Genomic DNA, 18432 nt, shown 5'->3' with positions numbered 1-18432 from the left:
GTGTGAAATTATGCGCATTAGGGATGCGCAATGCAATACTGGGGAATGACCTTAAACAACCTCAAGATTGTAACCAAGGCAAGTGCCTCAGTTGGCCTGTTACTAGCTCCGGCCCTCCTCATGACGTCATGATTACATCACAATAACTGGCGCACTCGCGAGAAAACAGGGACGGATTAGGAGGGGGGAAATGTTGGATTGCCACTCCCTCTTTGGAGGAGCCAAAAAAAATAAAATAAAATAAAATAAAATAAATAAATAAATAAATAAATAAATAAATAAATAATAAAGAATCGATAACAATTGTGAATATTATGGACAGCTACCTCATCGTAATTTCTACCTTGTGGCATAGACAGTGCTTCTGGTGCAATAGTTTTCAATTAGGTTCCAATTCTCAAATTACTGCATTTTGTGGGCTTGCCCCATTGATTCTACAATCGCAAGATACCAGCCACCTCCCTGCTGAAAAATCCTGTATCAACCCCGCCCCCCCCCTCCCTGGGAAACGTATTTTTTTTGTACTGAAGAATAAGATCAGCTTCCTCCAGTGTTTTCATTTGTTCTTCTCCCAAATCAACTTGCTCAAGGTTCGATAAGAGACGACATAAACATTAATATGACACAGTGTATGGTACACGCATCAACAGAGTGCTTTTCAACAGTTCATCTAGAAATAATAAAATAGGCAAACCCCAAACTTTTTTATTTGTTCTGGTTTTATTCACAGAAACTCCGTTAATTTTTAACTTAGGCCAGGTTACAACATTGAAACATCAAGCATGGCCCATAATTAACAAGCTCCTAATTTTACGAGCTTTCTTTCTTCATTATCCACTTATCACAAATTAATGCTGTGCGGTATTCTGGAATTACTTGTGGAAATATGTTCCTTTTTATCTCATTTACAGGTTTTCAAAACCTCCAAAAACGTTCACTACTCTCTTTGCTCCCTGAAGCCGTAGGAGCAATTAAACTTGTAAGATTATTCCATTTGATCAGGTCACCAACGAAATAAAAGAAAAGATCCATATCAATGAACAATTCCACAAAATAAAACAATAGTGTTTTGTAAAATACCAGGCAATACTCGGTACTGAACGTTTAGCTGTCTCATTTATACGGGAGTTCAAGTGCCTAACACAATTACGGAAAACACAAACCAAAACGAGAAATAATTACAACTTTCTCGATCTACAATGCGTTACTTAACAATTTTCTGGGTGCAGTGCAGTGCACACACACCCTGTAAAAAAAAATGGCCACCCTTAATTTTACAATAAAGAAGTTACAGATTGCTTATGAAAAATTTACGATGTAGAAAGTAAGGTATACAAACTGAAATTCTACGGCACAAATTTTCAAGGAACTATTAGACAGGACATTGTCTCTGCACATATTCTATAGTTTTGTAACTCACATTAGTCACAACTTACTTTTCACTACAGTACTTACATGTAATAGCAATTTGCTCTTATATAAAACAGTAGCCACATGAAAGAGAGAAGTCTCTGGGGCTGAACGATTAAGGGAAGAAAGTTTTCTCACTTTTAAATACTTGGGCTTACGCCCTAAGTCCTGACAACTAAAACCAACACTGCCTGCAATTGAAAATCTCAGCAGTTAATTTACAAGCTAGCTAATGAACTCTCCAAAGCACAGAGGGAGAACTTGTTCCAGGTCAGTGACCAAAGTCTCTGTCTGGGAGGAGGACTGGGGCCAACAGGGTCCAGAGGTAGAGAGCAAGACACGCCCAGCTGGAGCTGACCTTGACCCACACTGTAGCCCAGTTACTGGTCAGTTTAGTGAAATCTGAACCTTCAGGACTACAAGAGAAAACAGATAACACCATGTGTGAATGTGTTTCTCAACTGCTAAAAATACTTAATCTAACAGTAATTAAAAAGTCCAGTACTTCAGTTTGTAATGGTATTTAACAAAACCAATCACAATCACACATTGACTATTGCGACTTCTTGCATCTCAGACTTTTTCATCCAGTGTTACGATATTTTTTGACTATGAACAAACTTCCAAGGGTTCCTTGCTCCTTGGCATAACTGGGTTAGAAAATAAATGCTCTGATTATTTTGAAGGTGCTGTAAAGGAAAAGCTTTTTTAACTGAGGAAACAACGAGTGAAAATAATCACGCTTTCCAGAAAATATGTATGGGAAGGGAATCTTGACAGGCCCAAATTCTCATAAGTAACACTATGTATCAGTCTTCATACAATTAGCCTAGAGAACAAGCGTAATTTGTTTGCATATTTAGGCAAAAAGAGGCGAAAGCGAGGCGAGCGTGAAGCGCGAGTCATGCGCAAGGGGCAGAGTGCCTCGCTTTCGTCTCTGCCTAAAATATGCAAAAAAATTATGCCTGTTCTGCAGGCTATGATACCTGTCATATATGAACTCAGTTAAAGGACATTGCTCTCCACGAGTTCTCGTAGCTCAGTGGATAGAGCGCCTGCCCAGTGTTCGGGAGGTCATGGGTTTGATTCCTGTTGGGGACTCAGAATTTTTCTTTGTCCCACGCTCGTGTCATGTTGATTAATTCACCTTCACATTTCATTACCGAGCTTAAAATTCACCATCATTATTAACTTATCACTATTCACGATGAATTTGATAGTGTTGATCCTAGCAGTATGCAGGACACCTGTCATATATGAACTCAGTTAAAGGACCTTGCTCTCCACGAGTTCTCGTAGCTCAGTGGATAGAGCGCCCGCTCGGTGTTCGGGAGGTCATGGGTTCGATTCCTGTCGGGGACTCAGAATTTTTCTTTGTCCCACGCTTGTGTCATGTTGATTAATTCACCTTCACATACCTGTACCAGTTGGTCAAAGTCATCATGATGTAGAGTGAGGCCAGAAAGAAAGTGATGTGAAAAAAACTGTAGTTGTAAGTCACTGCAGTGGTTTCATCATCATACACACGTTGGGTGCGGGGCTTGTCTTCATCATTTGTGCTGTTTCCACTCTCAGCATCTAACAGAAGAAAAATACAATAGTAAGCGGGAATTTGCAGATGGAAAAAAGCTAGAAGATGCTTGTCACAGAGGGAAAGACATATATGTAAACACCAATTAATGAGTATCCTACTCCTCAGTTTCATTACAGTGGAACCTCCCCCACTCCCCCTTACGGCCATCCTGTTAATATGGCCACCTCTTTATTACGGCCACTTTATTCAAAAGCTCAGTCAGTCATTCTTATCTAAACAACCCCATTAATATGGCCACCCCGTTAATACAACCAGATTTTTGTGGCGTGTAGGTGACAGGATTAACGGGGTTCCACTGTATTAAATGTTCAATTCCCAAGGTCACACAGACAAAATAGCTCCTTCTATATCTCTTAATTTTCTATGTTAACTTTTTCCTGTGTTTGCAACAAATTTATCTATCACAGCTGCTGTTTGAGTTGTTGCATAAACAAAGAGAAGAATTGTGTGGCAATACAAACAATGGCTACACTTCTAGTAGTATTGCGTTCAATTAGTAATCTATATCTGTGGTTGTTTGCTCTAGCATGCCTCTGACAGTGTTTCTGAACAGTTCATTTAGCAAAGAGCAGAGGGATACACCTTCACTAACCTTGGGTATAGTCTGGTAGAAGTGTCTCCTGCCATAAAAAAAAAGGAAAAGATTGAAATAACTTGAAACTGTTAGTCAAGGATTTTGTGACCTTGATCAGCACAACAATTTCCAGCACTTTTTAGCACTTCTTCTTAAATGGATCAATGCTAACTCTTGCTTTTATTTGATGCTTAAATAATGGTATCAAACAAATGCCCAAGCACTGGAGAAAATGTTATAGCCTCTTTTAGGGGACAAAAGGTTACCATAGCAATGGTACAAGCTCATAAAAACACTCTTAATTTTAGCTTTATGGGCTTACAATGCAAAAAATGAGTCCACTGACCCACATTTATATTATTGAATTTTGACTATCATGTTGAATTATAACTTTCTGCCAAGTTAAAAAAAAGATGTGGTAGCAGATTCAGACCCACCAGGCCATTACAGTAGTGTCAACTGAAAAAGAGTGGCAGTATTGATATATGAAACCAGAAGTGCCTAAGGACGTTTGCGCTAATTGTTTCTGCGCAACCTTACTGCGCATGCAAATTCACACGCCACACCATGCATGAAAGAGCACACTAAGTAATAAAATGAACAACAATAGGGCAGATGGCCATTGCTATAGCTTTGACTGGATTTAACGATCTTGGATGTTCGGTGACCCCTATTTTTATTTTGATAAATCATTTCCTCCACCCATTTTCTACATTTAGCGAAAAAATGAAGAAAATCTATGGAGTAGAAGTTTGAATTTTTTGCAAAATGCACCATCAAATTCTGTTCTTTTCAGCTCCTTGTTTATCTGTGTGACTGTTTCAAATGCCTCTTGAAGGATTAAGTTTTGTGAAAATGTTGGTAACATTTGGAATTATTTATGTAACAGACCCACTTCTACAAAATATGACTAAGATTGTTTGCTTCCGTTGACTAACCTTGAATATTTTTAGCTATAAACCCCTGTAGACCATGTTGAATTACGAGCGCTAATTTTTCAAAATCAGGGTAGTTTTCTACGCGCTTTATCTCTGAAATGAAGTCAGTGACCCCCAATGTTTTTTGCATTTCTGACACAAGTAACTCATTATCTGACTGCAAAAAACTTTTTGTGCAAATGTTCTTAAGCATACTGGAAACTGTTGAGAGCCATCTTACAACACTAAAAATGAAACAAACCTCCATGCTTCCACTGGCAGTGAGACGGTTTGAACTGGTTGTTCTCAAACTAACAGAAGCAAAACACAGCTAGGATGAGTGCAAGGCCACTGTGTATGAGCAGCAGGGGGGGGAATGCACTTTTTTATTGAGCCAAAATAAAGCCTCCAGGGGCAGACCACACCCTCGATGGCCAAGGAGGCCCTATTTCGGTGCAATAAAAGGTCTATTCGCTCTAACATCCTTGCCGACTTTGAGTTATGGCAATTTGATAACTCACTTACAGAGAAGGCTTAGATTTATGTTGCAATATGAGAATGCAGCCATTATTCCATTCTGATATAAATTCATTTCCCTAATTGGGTTTTTGAATTGCCATAAATCAAAGTCGCCGAGGATGTCAGGGTGAATAGAGCTTTTATTGCACCGAAACAGGGCCTACTCCATATTATGGTACACATGAGGGAGCAAACGAAAGAAACTTGAAGTTTGTTCAATTTGCCCTGGGATCTTACTCCCAAATATTTAATTGGTTTAATGTTCTGGAGCAATTTGCCTTGTGGAAATTCTGCCCCCGAGAATGAATTACGCTCATGAAATAGTTGGTATACATGAAGGAGCTTTGCTCCCAGAGCATGCCCATGGAGCAAAACCCAAAAGCAAAACCCCTTGTGTGTACCATCCTTAAGACAACTTGTGGTATACTTCACATACCAAGAGTACACCACCATGACAAACATCAGTATTGCTGCTAGAACAGTTCTTCCATTACCCAAGCCAGGTGCCAGATTAGAACCACTGGAGATCAAAGAATCACTGGGATTGCACGTTTGGTCTGAGAAGAACAACAATGACCTCAGATCTGATCAGATTATTAATTAATGTTTCCATTTTCTTCTGCTGCATTCTTGGTGACAACCTGCACACCAATCCTTCTTGACTAGTGTTTTTCATGTTTCCAGAAAAAAAAGACAACAATATCCTAACTGCTAAAAGCTACAGAAACAAATACAATCCATGCATAATTGGAAAAGTACTTGGCATAATATTTTATTTACCTTCTTCTGTCTACAAGGAAGACCGATAATAACCTAAGGTAGTTTTATCATTACTATATGTAGCATACCAGGTTCATTTGACATGCCAGACCATGTCAGGTACATTGTATACAGTGTAATAACTGCCGCCTGTAACAGACCAGAACTTGGTTGACCTGTAGTGCAAAAAAAAAAGTATATGTCCCTATCTATCATTGCTTAGAACACAATGTGTAGAACAGTTTTTAATTGAGTGTCATAAGATCAAAACCAAACAATCCTGTGAGCAAATCAAAGCTAAAATAATTACATGTAGCTGATGCAAAGTGCGGGAAAACGAGTGCAAATAAGTTACAATTGGTTTTGGTTTTACTTTTGATTGGATGAAAAAGTGGCAAAAGTTATTTGAGCCAATCATGTAGCGTAAGTTGATGCAAAACCAATTACTTTTTGACACTCAAATGAAAACCACTCTACCTGCATGTAGGTTTGTTTAAATTCATTTGTCCAAAGGCTATTTATTAAATAGCCATTGATCCTGCAAGTTTGTTGACTAACTTACTAATAACTAATTGATAACTGAATGTTATTGAGTCTACCAAGGTGTACTTTAAACTCCAAAAAGCAACACTCTTTTGACAATTTTCTTTCAATTTCCCATATTCATTTGATAAAACAGTGACTCAGATATTTTCCATATTCTAACAAAACATACACCTCCCTTGTCTCTCCCAATTTTTGGCAACGATTGAATTACTAATCAAGTCTTCAGTGCCAGAGGAATATTTCAAGGAAATAGTTATTACTGCAGACAACATGATTATTTTACAAGTGGATACATAGTAGGCAATGACAAGTAGTTGTGGGGCTACATGTAAGTGCAAAAAATTGACTGGATCTATACGGAGTGGACAAAAGAACTAAAGCTAGCTTAGAGTATACTAAACATTTTTAGGACTGGTGCCCAGCAGAATCTCTTATTCTTTTCTGTATAGATCTGACTACTAAGTCACCTGTCTAATGGTCTCACGAAAACGTTTGGTATTACAATGAAATTTTCAACATTTGCAGTGCAGCCAAACTTAACATACTTCACATGCTGCATACTGCGCATGTATTGCCAACGTTAAAGACTTACATTCCTGAACTTTAGGATGAATGGCAACCATGGAGACAATAAAACACAGCACCAGGTTTAAGCTGATAAAGAACTTGTTGGTCTTGCAACCTGTTGGCTGCAAAAAGCAAAAGTGCAGGACAGTACATTTTCATTAATACTGACTGGGACACCTTTAACTACAGAGACAATGGTTCTAAATCCTTGGGTCCCAATGTATTTAAACTGCAATGGACTCTGGCTCCCGGAGAGAAATAATGTATAAACACACAATACAGGTTAAATTTGTCTAATGTGATCATCACACAACAAGAAACTCCCAGAGTTCACAGATTACCAGTACTTTTTACAAAACTGCAACCATACAAAGCACATGCTTCTATACAACTGTTAAACTCTGGAACTCATTAGACTCCTTTAGACTTCACTAAAGGATTTCACACCTTGTTTACGAAAACATTTCATCTCTAAATTTCTAGAGTCTTGACCTCACTGATGTATTTCTTTTGTCTATCTTTTTATTTATTTTTATTTATTTATAAATATTTTTTTGCACCTTTATTCTGAAAAGCCCAATTGGGATGAATAAAGTATATAATGTATTCATATGAATATTAGTTCTGAAAGGAACTGCTCTTGGTGACTGACATTTTGAAAACCTGAGCAGAAGTCATATTCAGAGTCAAGCAAAAGTGTCTGCCTGACAACAGTGTTTTAAGTCTTGTCTGTTAAAACTGATTGGTCAGTTTAGCTGTGATGGTATTGGCTGAAGGACTCATCATAGGTCAGTTCTGGTGAGTTTCAATCCATCCGATGATATTCATAGGTGACAGTTTATTCACAACATAAACAAGTTTAAGTGATGGACGGACCTCAAACAAAATGACTCAATTTTTGACAAACAATTTCTGGCATGCTATGGTGCATTGTTATTTGTTGCAGTGAGTAGAATAGTAAACGACTTACTTCAGTGTAGAATAGGAAAAAGCACACAACAGCACCAACAGCAATGATATAGATTCCACTGGTAACAATGACAAGAGCTAAAACAAGAAAAAGTTATTGGAGTGTTAATTACTGACAACTAAGTGATAAATGCACAACATTTTGATGACCTTTTGTCACCAAGATATCAAATGCAAATGTAAAGAGTTTGGTGCTCGGTGCTTACAATCAGATTGAACATTCTTATCTCTACTCTCATTCAAAGTTTAATACAAAGTCCTTCTCAAAAATCTAATGCTCACTTACCCCAGTACCACCTTTTATTTCCTGTCGTTTCATACTTCTCAACCCTGAGAATTAACAAAATGCACAATAATATTACAGGTGTACCTGTATGTAATAAAACAACTTCTTTCAAACAAAGTGTGGCAACAAATAAGTCTGCAATGTTGCATCCATTACAAAGACTTATTGATAAAGAAAATTATATTAAAATTTGACTTGTCCCATTCTTTGTCCACACTTAGTCTGCACTGAAGCCCTGCCTAAGTTAAAAGGAGTTGATGTTTAAACTAGGTGGCTACTGTACATTTGCCATCAACGTTGTCACATTAATTCAACCTAGTCTGAATTACCGACAAGACCTTGTGTCTTGTCCTCCCATGTAAACTTGTTCCGGGGACTAGTCATAAAGGCAAGTTACCCTGTGTGTCCACATTATGTTTTTTAGCATGACTGGGTGGATGAGTGAAATATAGTGACTGGGTTGCAAGTAGTGACACCTATAAGCAATTTTACAGCTTGAATGACTGTTAATAATGAGCTGACAAAACAGTCGAATTTCCAGCAACAGCCACCTCCCTACAACAGCCACCTCTCTACAGTGGCCACATTTTTTGGTCCCAGTGGACGGTCCATACATTTACTCTTATTTTAGACCCTCTACAACAGCCAGCTCTCCACAATGGCAAAGGCCACTAAAGCGCATTCCAAACAAACACTTTCCACAATGGCCAGTTAAATTATCAACGATTGACGAATGGTGTTTATCAAACCCCGTGTTATATTATAAAAGGTCACGAAACTTGATCCGTACCACGCATCGTTGGTCTTATGTTTCTGTTTGGTTTCTGTTTTATAAATATTGATATATTTTGATTGTGTTAGGTATTACTATGCTAGAGTCAGCATTTTTTAAATATAAAAATGTTGTACCTCCAAAAAAACAGGTGTCATATTACACCCCAACCTCCCCATAACAGCCACCTCTCTATAACAGCCACTCTCATCTGTCCACAAGGTGACTGTTCTAGAGAGGTTTTACTGTACATTCCTTACTTACCAAGATTCACTCCAGTTATAAGCAAAATCAATCAACAGAATGAGCTGTAGCAGTATAAACAGGTAGCCACCAGTCATGCCAATGTACATCCATGCTAAAGGAAATTTCAAAAACAATAATTACCTCCCCCCAAAAAATAAAAAGTTGATTTGATTTAGGAAATATACTGTACCTCCTATTTTAGTTGGCAGCCACCTCAGGAATTCAAAAAGGTGTTTGTAACTAGAGCTTAAAAACCCCCAGTACATTTATTTTACTATTATGTCAAGCTTGAGGCTAGTCCACAAGGCTTAGTAATCAGTGACTACACCAGATGGATTTGGAATTCTGAGTGTTGTTAATTCAGCGATATGGGAAAACCAGAGAGCCCAGAGAAAAACCCTCAGAGCAAGGACAAGAACATCACCTGTATTGGAAATTCGAGTCAGAATCTTTCAGAGTCGCTTACAAAAGCTTACAAGAGCATTCCCTTACCAGTATACCTATGCCATACCTGTGCCAAACTTTCCCTTGGGGATGTAAAAAGCAGCCACCAGAAGTGCTATAAAGAAAGCAATCTTGACAAACCAAAACCTAATGACACACACATATCATTGCAGTTAGACTGAGCAAGCATTTAAAGATATTTACAACATACAATGCTATCTTTCAGCCTGGGGACAAATTTGTGCAATGTTCCTGGCCAGGGTTCAAATCCAGAATGCTCAATCCAGAGGCCAGTGCAGTAACTATAAGGGTACCACGCTCATACATTGTTTCATGTACAGTTTTAGAATTATATTATACAGTCGAGCCTCTATTAAGGGGCCAACTATTAACTGACCACTCCTGTTAGGCAGCCAGTAATCAAAGTCCAAACTTCCAGATGAGCATTTTCTATTGTTGTTACCTCTATTAAGTAGCCAGCCCCCTTTAAGCAGCCACTATCGACTTCCCCAAGGGTGGCTGTTTAATAGTGGTTGCACTGTATATTATAATTATTATAAATTATTCACCCATTTTGAAACTTGGCTCTGGGATCATGGCTGCTGCTAACTTTAAACATCATAATGGCCATCAACAGAAAGAATGCTGCCATGGCAAAGCAGACTCGATACACTGCCAAGTATCCCACCAGGCTGTTACAGTGATCAGGAACATGTTCGCAGAAGCGAGGAATCTTCTCCAACTTATCAGCGATACCGGGGGCAAGCATGACAGCAGACAAGGCTGTTCCCAGGAACAGGAATATGGTGTAGACGATTCTTGATGCAGTGGAGTTCTTGCACGAGGGACAACGGGCACAGCAACAAAAGCATGCAGAAGATCCACAACAACAGGCAGCCTAAGAAAAGTGATTGAATGCAATAATAATGTCTCTAAAATGATGAGAATGTCTTATAAGTTAAGCTCTCTACCCATGTTCATATCAAACAAGAACATCAGAGATAAAAGAACTGGGAGTGGGAATTTGCATGAAAGGTCCTGCACATGAGCCCCGGAAGGGGGGGAGGGTAATCCCTATTGGCCTATATGGGGAGGCTCTACCTGAAAGGGGTGCCATTTTCAGGCTTCAGGTATATAAAGGGTAGTGATTTCAAAAGTTGAGGTATATGAAAGAGTAGGGAAATCTATTATTATTATTATTATTATTATTATCATTATTATCATTATTATTATTGTTGTTGTTGTTGTTGTTATTATTATTAGTATTAAAATTTATCAAACAGACAAACTGTGCAGTTGTACTTATTAGGCACTACATGAAAGTGACAAGAACACTTCCTTTTTTAGTGATTTATTCATAATAAGGGCCAGGTATGAAAGCATGTGAAAGGGTTACCTTTTGCTATAAAAGGTATACAAAAGGGGTACTTTTTCTGTCAAAATGGTATACAAAAGAGTAAGAGGTTAGAATATCCCCTCCCCCCCCCCCCCCACTGGGCATTGAGCACAGTGAACCTTTTGGACAACAGTCATCAAATTCACAAAAAAAACTGAAGCTTGTCTCAATCAATGTGCATACTAGACAGATACACGTTAGGTAAAAGGTAGCCGAATGTCATCAGGCCAGCTCTCATCTCTGGTTTCCATAGCATGAAGCGACCAGGAGTATTTCGACTTCCCCCTCGATGGGATGCTAGTTAATTGCAGGGTTACCCCTGGGATTTAATTCGCCATTGCAGGTTTAACCCCAGCATTTAATTCACCATGAGAGTGAAGTGTCTTGCCCAAGAACACAACACAATGTCCCTTGCCAGGGCTCGCACCCAGACCGCTTGATCTGGAGACAAGCATACTAATCATGAGGTCACCACGCCTCCCATAGCTTAACTGACAGGATATGTTTAACTAAATCTCAAATGAATTAATGGCACCAAACAAAATTCATTTCATGCAAAAAAGAGCAAAGAACATGTACTTGGGAAATTTAAAAAAGCTTAACTAACCAAACTCTTTTTGTTTCCTTTTTACTTTCAAAAATGGCAATTACCCACATTGGGAGGCAGTCACAAAGTGTCATACAAACAAATTGCATAATCATATAAAGCTCAATAAAGTTACATATTAAATCAACATCCGAAAGTGTATTAAATTTGACCACACAAACATCTTAAAATCTCAGCTATCCATATAATTCCATTCAAAACATAATGAACACAGAATTTCTCTGTATAACATCTGTACAAGAATACTTTCAAAAGCAAAAAATAGAGATTCAAGGCAATTTAAAATATCCAGTACGCCCGGTTGTACTGTCAACTAAGCTTGAGTAAAATGTTATTATCTCAAACCAAAATGTGCGCTCAGCCAATTTAACAAAACAAAGTGCCACTCCAGTGCAAAGCGATTTCGGAACGATGAGTAAATTTTCAGAATCACAAGTTAAGGCTTACATATGCCTTAACGGATTGCCAACAAATGAAAGTTGTACATTCTTCAGTTCGTTCTTTAAGTCAACGTTCGCTTAAAATTCAGTTCTACAGAACCATAGCAATGATATCGATTAATACTGTCACTAAACATACGATGCAAGAATCAAAAGAAATGAATCTTCATCGATCGTATATTTCCGCGAACTCTGTTGAACGCCATTAAAATACCAAACATGGCGGACCTACCACTGGCGCCAGAGAACTAGCACAAGAAGCACACGAAGAAAAGGCAGCACAGCTTCCCAGAGCACCCAACGCAGCTCCCATCCTGTGTTGCTTTAACAAACGTTCCCTTTAAATGAAGTACTCGAGTGAAAATCTTATCAATATAGCAACAGTGAACGAAAAACTTTGATGCTTTACGTTCGTGCATTCAGTATAGCAATGACGTCATGACGTCATGACGCGATGCATTCTGGGTTTCCAAGTACATGTGTTACGAAGTGTTATGTTATTATTTTTAGTTACGTGTAGTGTAAATTAATTAAACGAGGATAGTCCAAGTCGTACGGCAGTGGTAACAAAAAAAAAAAATAAATTTAATTTCTTAGAGGATTCTCGAGAAAAATTGGAAAGTTCTAGACTCGACTCCAGACTCCAGTCAAAGCATTTGTTTATGAGCCCACAGTTCTCTCCGCTGAGCTTCACAGGCAGGTGTTCATCATGAAAGACATGGAGGACGACGTGGAAGAGGATGGAGGCGAAACTCAAACATTTCTTCATCAGCATCACGCAGGCTGCGTCTTATCTCGGCTCAATGATCTTCGGGAGCGAGAAGAGCTTTGTGATATCACAATTATCGTTGAAGGCAGAGCTATCAAGGCGCATCGGGCTGTGCTAGCTGCCTCCAGTCAATATTTCAACGCCATGTTTACCGCAAAGATGAGTGAACGAAATCAAGCAACTGTAAGTTTGATATATTTTGGATAGATAATTACTTTTCTTTGTCCAGGCATTTTTAAATTTTAAGCACGAACATAATTTTAGAAGAGTGAAGAATCCTTTTGAAGTGGATAAGCTAGATCACACGGGCCGGAAGAAAAAAATTCGCTGTCTCTATGTCCGGCAGCCGCGGAGGGGCAGTAGCTCCTTTTGCAATCTTCGCAGTGAAAAGCTCAGCGTAGACTGGCTTGAGACAAACAAATAAACCAATAATTCGGACTGTGTGTGAATGTTATTCTCATGAAGCACCGTAATACAAGGTTAATTATTGTAAGCTTGTTTCTACATCTGCAGTTCAGCTTACGTACGAGAGTACAATGTGTTACAAGTTACTGTACGTGTAATTGTCAACTAGCAGCTAGGACGTTGCAAATTCTACGTGATAAGAAAGGTTTCTCGAACCGACTTTTCAAACTCAGAGTTTCACTCTTCAACAAAGAAGCTGGAAATTTGTGTTTTTCTGGACCTAGGATAGCATGAGGAAAGCGAGTATTTCATATTTTATAAATCTTCTTAGGTGGTAGGTTTGTAATTGGTTAAGTTGGCAAGGACCCTTGATATCGCTTAGCAACTAAGAAAATTATGAAGAATTTTTTAATATCATTTTCCCTTTTATTGAGAGAAAATTATAAACCTGAAAATAATATTGCAGTTGGCACTGATGATTTAAATCTCTCTGATAAAATAAGGAACATTGAATTTTTGTTCCTGTGTTCAACCACCTGTATTGTAACTTACTTTCAAATTTTGCACATCTGTGAAACAGCTGATAGGAGCTGATTTCATGGTCAGTGCACTTGTTGCATAAGTAGTTGGTTGTGTGTATATATCTGGCCATGAAACTGTTTGACTCTCTTTGGATAACACAACCATTGTGTTCTTTTTGTAAAATACTCTGTTAAACAGTCTTTTCCATAGCTGTTGTAAAAACACACTTGCTAATCAGCATGCCAACTCAGAAAGTTACATTTATTTTAAGCATTGTCATTATCATATGTCTTGCTTTGTAATTACTGAATATTGAAATACTGTCAGTCATGCTTGTCAGATTTGTGAAACATTTGACTTCCATTGCATGACAAAAACAGGTAGGCAACGACGTTATTAGTGTCAAAAAACGGTCAGGTCAAAAATTTGCATATACATGTACATAAAGAGATTGGTGTAAATGAAAGTTTTAACTAAGCAATAGAGCACTTTTTCTGTGGTTACATAGCCTCATCTAAACACGAGGGTGTCAGTACCGTAGTACCTGTTTTTATTTCCTCTCAAAACAAATGTCAAATCACAGCTCACAATAGGCTCAAGCTCAAAAGGCACACATTGACCGCACAGCCTTGGTCGATGAACAAAGTCACAACAACTTGAATAAAACTCTTCGCTACCATCGAAGGCATACGTGTGTGAATGTACGTGTGAGGTTTTCCGAAAATTACAAAAAGGTATTAAGTTCCAAATGTTTTTTTTTTTTAATAGCAAAGGCGAAATCTTAACTTACCAAACTGTTTGCTTTGAGCTAAAGGAACTGCACAATGACAATTTTCTAACAAACACCTGCGATTAACACTCACTTACTTGAACACATGGCGACTAAAGTCCAATGGTCATGTCACGTGACCGACAAAAATCTCCCAGGGGGAGTCGGGAGTGACAGAAGGGGATTCGGGGAATTTGGGACAGTTACTTGTAAGCGAACCCAAGACCCGAGATGCTGCAATGCTTTAGATTGTCTACTAAAACAATTAGAGTACTCGCCCTTGTTTTCTATGAATGATAGTCAACTCGGCCACTCCTCATTGACTATTTACTCAGAAAACTTGGGCCCGTAATCATATACCACAATGGCTAAACCAATGAAAACACTTGAATTGGATTATCCTAGCAGTTATACCATGCTCTACAAGTATGGTTGGCGTACTTGTAAGTTTTTGGTGGCATTTTTGATATTTAACAATTATTCCACCTCTGCTTGCTGGGTATGAGATGAGTAACTTTTCATTAATTGTTTATGTTTCCTTTTTCATCTTTTATTTTTAGGTGGAGATTAAAGGAATCGATTTTGTTTCTGCAGAAACTCTCATCAACTTTGCCTATACCTCACAACTCAGTATCACTGACTCCAGTGTACAAAATATCTTTCTGGCCGCTGATCTGCTTCAGTTCAAATGGGTAAAAGACTCATGCATTCAATTCATCATGCAGCAAATAGACATTACAAACTGCATTGGTGTCCGTGCACTTGCTGAAAGACACTCGTGCAAAGCCATGTACGAGGCTGCCACACGCTTTGTTACAGAGAACTTCCTTAAAGTCTCTCTAACTGAAGACTTCAAGATTCTCAGCGCCAGCGAAGTGCTGGAGTTAGTGAGTCGAAATGATGTGAATGTGACAGACGAAATCGAAATATTTGAGGCATGCGTCGGGTGGATTGAATATGACACTGACAGCAGGAAGCAGCATCTCTCAGAGCTTTTAAAGGCAACGAGGTTGCCTTTTATTCCAGTGAGAAATCTGCAAAAGTATGTCGCTGAGCATCATTTGGTGAAACATGATATTTACAGCCAGGACATTGTAGAAGAAGCCACAACATTTCATTTTGAGCATGCTGGAATGCAAATGAGACAGTCTTATGCTGAAACTGTTTATATACTTGGAGGAGAAACCTCGTTTATGAAAGAGGTCAAAACTGTGGAAAGGTTTAATCCTGAAAACACACAGTGGGAAGGTGTGAAGTCTATGACAGAAGCTCGAGCATCGTTCACTGTAGCCACGCTTGAAGGCAAACTGTATGTTATAGGAGGGTATCGCCGAGGAAGAAAGCTCAATTCGATGGAGTGTTACGACCCAACTCAGAATGGCTGGGTAAGCTTACAGCCGATGAGTAAGTGCCAAGGTGACATGCGCGCTGCAGTTCTTGATGGCTTTATTTACGTGGCTGGAGGATCTAGTGAAGGACTGCTGACCTGCAGGTAAGTGGGCTCATTGTGATGTCATCAATACCAACTGGAGTTTTGTACAAGTTAGCAGCCACCAAGCGGTTAGCCAAGTGTTGCTTATGAGTGTTTTATCAGAAATGTTCCTCGTGACATTATGCAAAACTGTTTCATGTAATGATGATGACAGCTAATTTCTTTTTTCGAATAGGAAAGTTTTATAGTGATAAGTCTTCTTCCCTTTTTGTCTCAGTTACGTCGAGCGGTATTCACCTATCACAGAACGATGGCAAGTAGTGTCCAGCATGCATCGTCAGAGACGCCGATTCGCTCTAGCTGTACTCAACAGCCATATCTACGCCGTGGGGGGTTTTGATGACAGCAGAGGTGATCTAAAGCATGTGGAATATTACGATGCTAGCACTAACACATGGACTGAAGTCAAACCCATGCAATGCTGCCGATACGACTTCGGTGCAGTAGCACTGTCAGGCTACCTTTACGCAGTGGGCGGTGCAAATGGCAGACGAGGCTCGCTGAACACTGTTGAACGCTTTGATCCAAACACTAATGAGTGGTCAATGGTTGCTCCCTTGAAGCATTGCAGGGGTGGTGTGTCTGTGGCTGTACATTGCGGCAAGATTTTCGCCATGAATGGAATGAACGAATACATGTCAATAGTTGATTCCACAGAATGCTACAATGAAGTTCAAGACAAATGGAACAGTCCGACTGCTTGTACGCACACGGCACGCTTTAGTGCAGCTGCCATTGTTTACCCCCCTGTCATTCCGTTGCATGTTAAAAACCTGCATCAGAATGGATCTGTGTGTCACGAGCAACAATGACCTGATGGCTACTAAGAATCACGCATGGACTCATTGATTATTGATCTATAAGACAAGCCCTTAGTATGTTTTCGTGGGGTGGGTTGCTCCCATATGAAAAGGTTGGGAGAGTGTAGCGACTAGAACTTTCTTTGCTTTAGGGTGTCACGTTTTTCCGTGACCCCTGGGAATTATGCAACCCACTCTGTAATACTTAAGCGTTCTTCATTATGCGTAGTTTTGTGTTTTTCATTTTGGCCAGTGCTTGTTACTGCTGAAAGTTCGATCTGCTGGTTTCTACCGCATTTTTTCGTTAGCTGCTTCACTGTTGTGTGAGCCCTGAAGTACAAATTCTAGAATTCGAGTCGCCACAGTTTTGTAAATTTATTTTGCTCCGTTGTCAGTTTTTTGTGTCGTTATATTTTGTACTTAAATATTTTCTCTTGTTTATTTTTCAGTTGAATCACACAGACATTACACACCCACGATCACTTTTGTTTCTCTCGTGTTTACGCCTAGTATCATTAAACTTGTGCATTCAAACTGTGACGTCTGTAGCGCTCACTAGACCTACAAGGTGGATGTCGTCTCGCTTAGAATCATGGATTCTGGTCTCACTCTGGGTGTTGATGATGAAACGCCACTAGTTTTAGCTATCAAAGTATCTTTTAGGGTACAATCAAAGATATAACAATAAAAGAAACACCCTTATTTCCATTTTAGGCTTGATATTTGCCGGTCTCTCAAGTCCGGTCTACTGGTGCGGGCTCCTTTCCCGAACAGCAGCTGGTAATCAAGCCTATTCGGTTTTACGTGGTATATTTTGTTGCTTAAAAGATTGATCTCCTTTAGGGGTTTAATTCAAATTTTCCGCCAAGCATCCCTAAGGGACCGTTCATTTTTTATAAGGTAGGGGGGGGCTGGTGGGATTTGGGGGGGGGCCATGCGAAAAAAAATGGCTTTCGAGGGGGGGCCATCCCAAAAAAAATTAGGGAAAAAGGGGGGGTCATGTGAAATATTTTAGTAAAACTTTAAAATGGCATAATGTTTGAATATCAAAAAAATTGCTATAGAATAAACATAGAAGGCAGGATACAAATTTATTACAAACTCTCCTGCTTTAAAAAAACGTTTGGCGACAAAAAGCATTTGTAGCTACTGAAAAGAAGTATTTAACACTTATTTTCGAATGCAACTTTCACTGGCACTCATCTTCATCTTCGCTGTCGTCGAGTTCTTCGTTGCCGCTTGTGCTGCTATGGGAGTCTCTTTCACCAATGCTGCAAGAAGCAGCAATGCTTTCCGTCAGAGTGTACGGCTTCAGGGTACATGAAGGTGTAAACATAATCTCTGACTTCCTGCTCAAGGTTTGTGGTGATTCTGCTTCTTGCAGCATTGGTGAAATAATTCCCTTCCAAGAGCTGTGCGATGTATGGCCCATCTCTTCTAAATAACGACGTGGCAACATCCACAACTTTAATACACTCTTCCGGGACGGCCGTTCTAGGAGGGTACACAAGGCATTTTGGAAAATCATTTCCTAGCAGGTTTCCAACACAGATTCCATAAACTCGTTGGACGTTGTTTTCAGTCCGCTTCCTCTTTCTTTCATTTGACTTTCTGTGGTTTTCTTTTTTC

The 18432-nt window shown here is 39.2% G+C and overlaps 2 protein-coding genes across 2 annotated transcripts; one reads left to right on the top strand and one right to left on the bottom strand.

Annotated features, from left to right (window-relative positions):
- Nucleotides 1-701: 701 nt before the first annotated feature.
- Nucleotides 702-12496, bottom strand: LOC110068032 (putative serine incorporator). The gene is made up of 13 exons (XM_089272008.1): nucleotides 12279-12496; nucleotides 10173-10501; nucleotides 9671-9750; nucleotides 9178-9271; nucleotides 8142-8185; nucleotides 7857-7933; nucleotides 6912-7008; nucleotides 5863-5949; nucleotides 5451-5571; nucleotides 4758-4806; nucleotides 3597-3624; nucleotides 2829-2988; nucleotides 702-1826 (listed from the first exon to the last, which is right to left on the bottom strand). Exons 1-13 carry the CDS (start codon nucleotides 12357-12359, stop codon nucleotides 1682-1684), a joined length of 1392 nt encoding a protein of 463 aa, XP_089128134.1. The 5' UTR covers nucleotides 12360-12496; the 3' UTR covers nucleotides 702-1681.
- Nucleotides 12497-12724: 228 nt separating this feature from the next.
- Nucleotides 12725-17511, top strand: LOC110068031 (kelch-like protein 12). The gene is made up of 3 exons (XM_020775394.2): nucleotides 12725-12998; nucleotides 15072-16003; nucleotides 16221-17511. The coding sequence occupies exons 1-3, from the start codon at nucleotides 12756-12758 to the stop codon at nucleotides 16813-16815; spliced, it is 1770 nt and encodes a 589-aa protein (XP_020631053.2). The 5' UTR covers nucleotides 12725-12755; the 3' UTR covers nucleotides 16816-17511.
- Nucleotides 17512-18432: the final 921 nt, after the last annotated feature.

The sequence above is a fragment of the Orbicella faveolata genome, unplaced genomic scaffold, assembly GCF_042242905.1.
Source record: "Orbicella faveolata isolate gen_17 unplaced genomic scaffold, um_ofav_v1 contig_34, whole genome shotgun sequence".
NCBI classification, from domain to species: domain Eukaryota; kingdom Metazoa; phylum Cnidaria; class Anthozoa; order Scleractinia; family Merulinidae; genus Orbicella; species Orbicella faveolata.
Note: the sequence above shows the minus strand (reverse complement) of the source record. Positions and strands in the feature narration are given on the sequence as shown.